At 50.3% G+C, this 2,714-nt stretch overlaps 1 protein-coding gene across 7 annotated transcripts in view; it reads right to left on the bottom strand.

Moving 5' to 3' along the window:
- Window positions 1-2,714, bottom strand: part of RCSD1 (RCSD domain containing 1) — a 75,320-nt gene that overhangs the window by 21,436 nt on the left and 51,170 nt on the right. For all 7 annotated transcript variants that reach the window (XM_017534152.2, XM_017534155.2, XM_017534153.2 and 4 more), the window contains exon 2: window positions 882-983. In XM_017534152.2, the coding sequence (XP_017389641.1) occupies window positions 882-983 (102 nt within the window). The remainder of the gene's footprint in view (window positions 1-881; window positions 984-2,714) is intronic.

The raw sequence follows: 2,714 nt of genomic DNA, 5'->3' as shown, positions 1-2,714 counted from the left end.
GGTTTCACCATGTTGACCAGGATGGTCTCGATCTCTTGACCTCGTGATCCACCCGCCTCGGCCTCCCACAGTGCTGGGATTACAGGCTTGAGCCACCGCGCCCGGCCGATGTTATCTTCTTTATCCTTTATGACATGGCTATACAGTCTAGAAATTATGAACCCGATTTTTCAGATGGGAAAACAAAAGCCCAAAATAGTGCAACTAAAAATGCAAGGCAAGTAAGTACTCACTTGCCCCAAGGGGCCATGATAGATTTCTCTCCACCTTGGGGCGACCTTCCCTCATTTCACTTCTAATGAGCTCCTCACACTGCATGACTCAAGAAAATCTAGCTCAAATTTCTCCAAAGTTAAGACTCTCCCTTGTCACACTTTCCTCTATTGGTCACTGGACTCTCTTCCTTCCTGATCCCTGGTTTCCTATCCAAATGTGCTTCCCTTCAAGTCCTCTCTTCCTTCTTCATTCTCAGTTGGGAGTCTGCCCCAGCCTTGACTTGCTCTGGCTACGGGAAAGGAGCTGGGTGTAGGAACTTCTTTATTCTGACCCAATCCAGGCCCCGCACAGCTGTGTGCGATCTAAGTCTACATCGGTGGATGATCACGATGGAAATGGATACAGATGAGCATCTCTGATGGACACTGCCCTGTGTCTCATCCCTCCTGGCCAGTGTGTAAGCCTCACCCTGGTGGGGACAGATTCTGCACAGGCACAGCAGCAGTGGGACATTCCTCACATTCAGAGAAACCCCTCCAGCTCTTGGCTTCACTTCCTAATTTGGTAACTACCCAGCCTCCTCCCTCCCTCTCCGCTGGGCCTAACCAGATTTCCCCTTCTCCTGCCCCCTGCAGAAGAGGCTGCTGTGAAGCCTCCTGACTCACCTCCTTGGCTGCAGCCGCTTGCTCCCTAAACCGCCCGGCCAGCTGGGCCACCGAAAGGGACGCTGAGTTGTCCACATTGGCATTGGTCTCTGTCGGTCTTTCCTGGCAAATCAAGAAGCAGCAACAGTTAATCAGCAAATGGGTACCAGGTGCCGACCGGGACACTTGTTTTGTAGCCACAAGCAGGAATGCTGTGACAATGAGGTATTTTAATAGCATTATCCAACTGCCTCCTGCATTCAAGGACTTAGAAAAAAAAAACCATTTGGACAACCACATTTAGTGAATATCTACAATGCTCTTGGCCCTGGGTGTGGCTGTGGGGACCTGGAGGCAAACAAAACCTGGTCCTGTCCTGGAGGGCTGCCCAGGGAATCATAGAGGCAGTACAGGTCCGGGTTCCTTATTCCTCAAAGACCCCACCAGCAAAGGGCTATGTCAGCAACAGCATACACATCTCCTTACCTTGTTCAGCTCCGGAACGAGGGTGAGCAAATGACCTTTATTGAACTTGAAACACATATGTCTTGTGTTCCCTGCTTGAGCACCATGGGCAAAGAAGTGTTCAGTAAATATTTGTGGAATTAACAAATAAATGACTTGAGAGCAGATAGCACAGCGGATGGGAGCTAATCTGCCTAGACTCAGGCACTGACTTGCTCCATCTCTTACCAGCTTGGGGACCTGGGGCAAACAGCTTAACCTTTCTGTGCCTGGATGAGGATGGTCGTAGCGCATCCCTCATCAGCTGTTTTATGGATTACGTGATTTGCTCTGTACCCAGAGTGCTGGGACAAGGCCTGGCACATCACAAGTGCTTTGGAAGGGCGGTCGTTATTGTTACTGGCAATGAGTTAGGGTTAGGGTTAGGTTAGGGTGACCTCCAGTGCAGGTCATCAGTTTACCATGGCTGTCCCTTCGTCAAGGTGCCTCCAGGTTTCCTGAAGAGGCCAACATGCACCCAGGACACCATTCATTCTCATGCACCATTTGTCACCAAGACACATGGAGTAAGTTGGTGATGCTGGGAATGACCACTTCCTTTCTGCCTTGTTACAGGAGGCCTACACAACTGCTTGGCTTTAATAAGATTTTTTACATGTCCAGTCCCAGAGACATTAGGTTTTTGTTTTTTGTCACCATGGCGGCGGCATTTCTTACACAGACGCTGAACTGCCCCATCACTTCCCCATCTCCCATCTAGTCTGAAAATGGGAGGATTTGGGCAGCAGTTTGTCTAAGGAAGCCCATCTCTGCCTTTCCCTGGCTCTCATGGTCTACAAAAGCAAGGGATGCTTCCCTCCAGCAGTGAGCTTACTCCCTTGTACACACACACACATGCACACACGCACACACACACACAGTCTTCCATGGCCCTTCTTTTATGTTAAAAGTGGTGTCTCTGAGCCTCCAAGCTTTCTTATTTGGGTGTTCCCTCCAAGGTAAATAACTTCAGGCATTCTAAGATGCTGTCCCCTTAGAGCAAGGGAGGGGCAGGTCTCTTCACCCTCCACCAACTTCTGGCAGAGAGGTTAATGGAGCAAAGCTTTGAGAAGAAGACTTTGTCAGGCTGGGCGAGGTGGCTCAGGCCTGCCAAGGCAGGTGGATCACTTGAGGTCAGGAGTTCGACACCAGCCTGGCCAACATGGTGAAACCCCAAACCCCATCTCTACTAAAAATACAAAATTAGCTGGGCGTGGTGGTGAGTGTCTGTAATCTCAGCTACTTGGGAGGCTGAGGCAGGAGAATTGCTTGAACCCAGGAGGCGGAGGTTGCGTGAGCCAAGATTGCGCCACTGTACTCCAGCCTGGGTGACAGGGTGAGATTAAAAAA

Source organism: Cebus imitator, unplaced genomic scaffold (genome assembly GCF_001604975.1).
Source record: "Cebus imitator isolate Cc_AM_T3 unplaced genomic scaffold, Cebus_imitator-1.0 Scaffold84, whole genome shotgun sequence".
In the NCBI taxonomy this organism is placed as follows: domain Eukaryota; kingdom Metazoa; phylum Chordata; class Mammalia; order Primates; family Cebidae; genus Cebus; species Cebus imitator.
The sequence above is the reverse complement of the archived record's forward strand: the minus strand, read 5'-3'. Positions and strand labels throughout refer to the sequence as shown.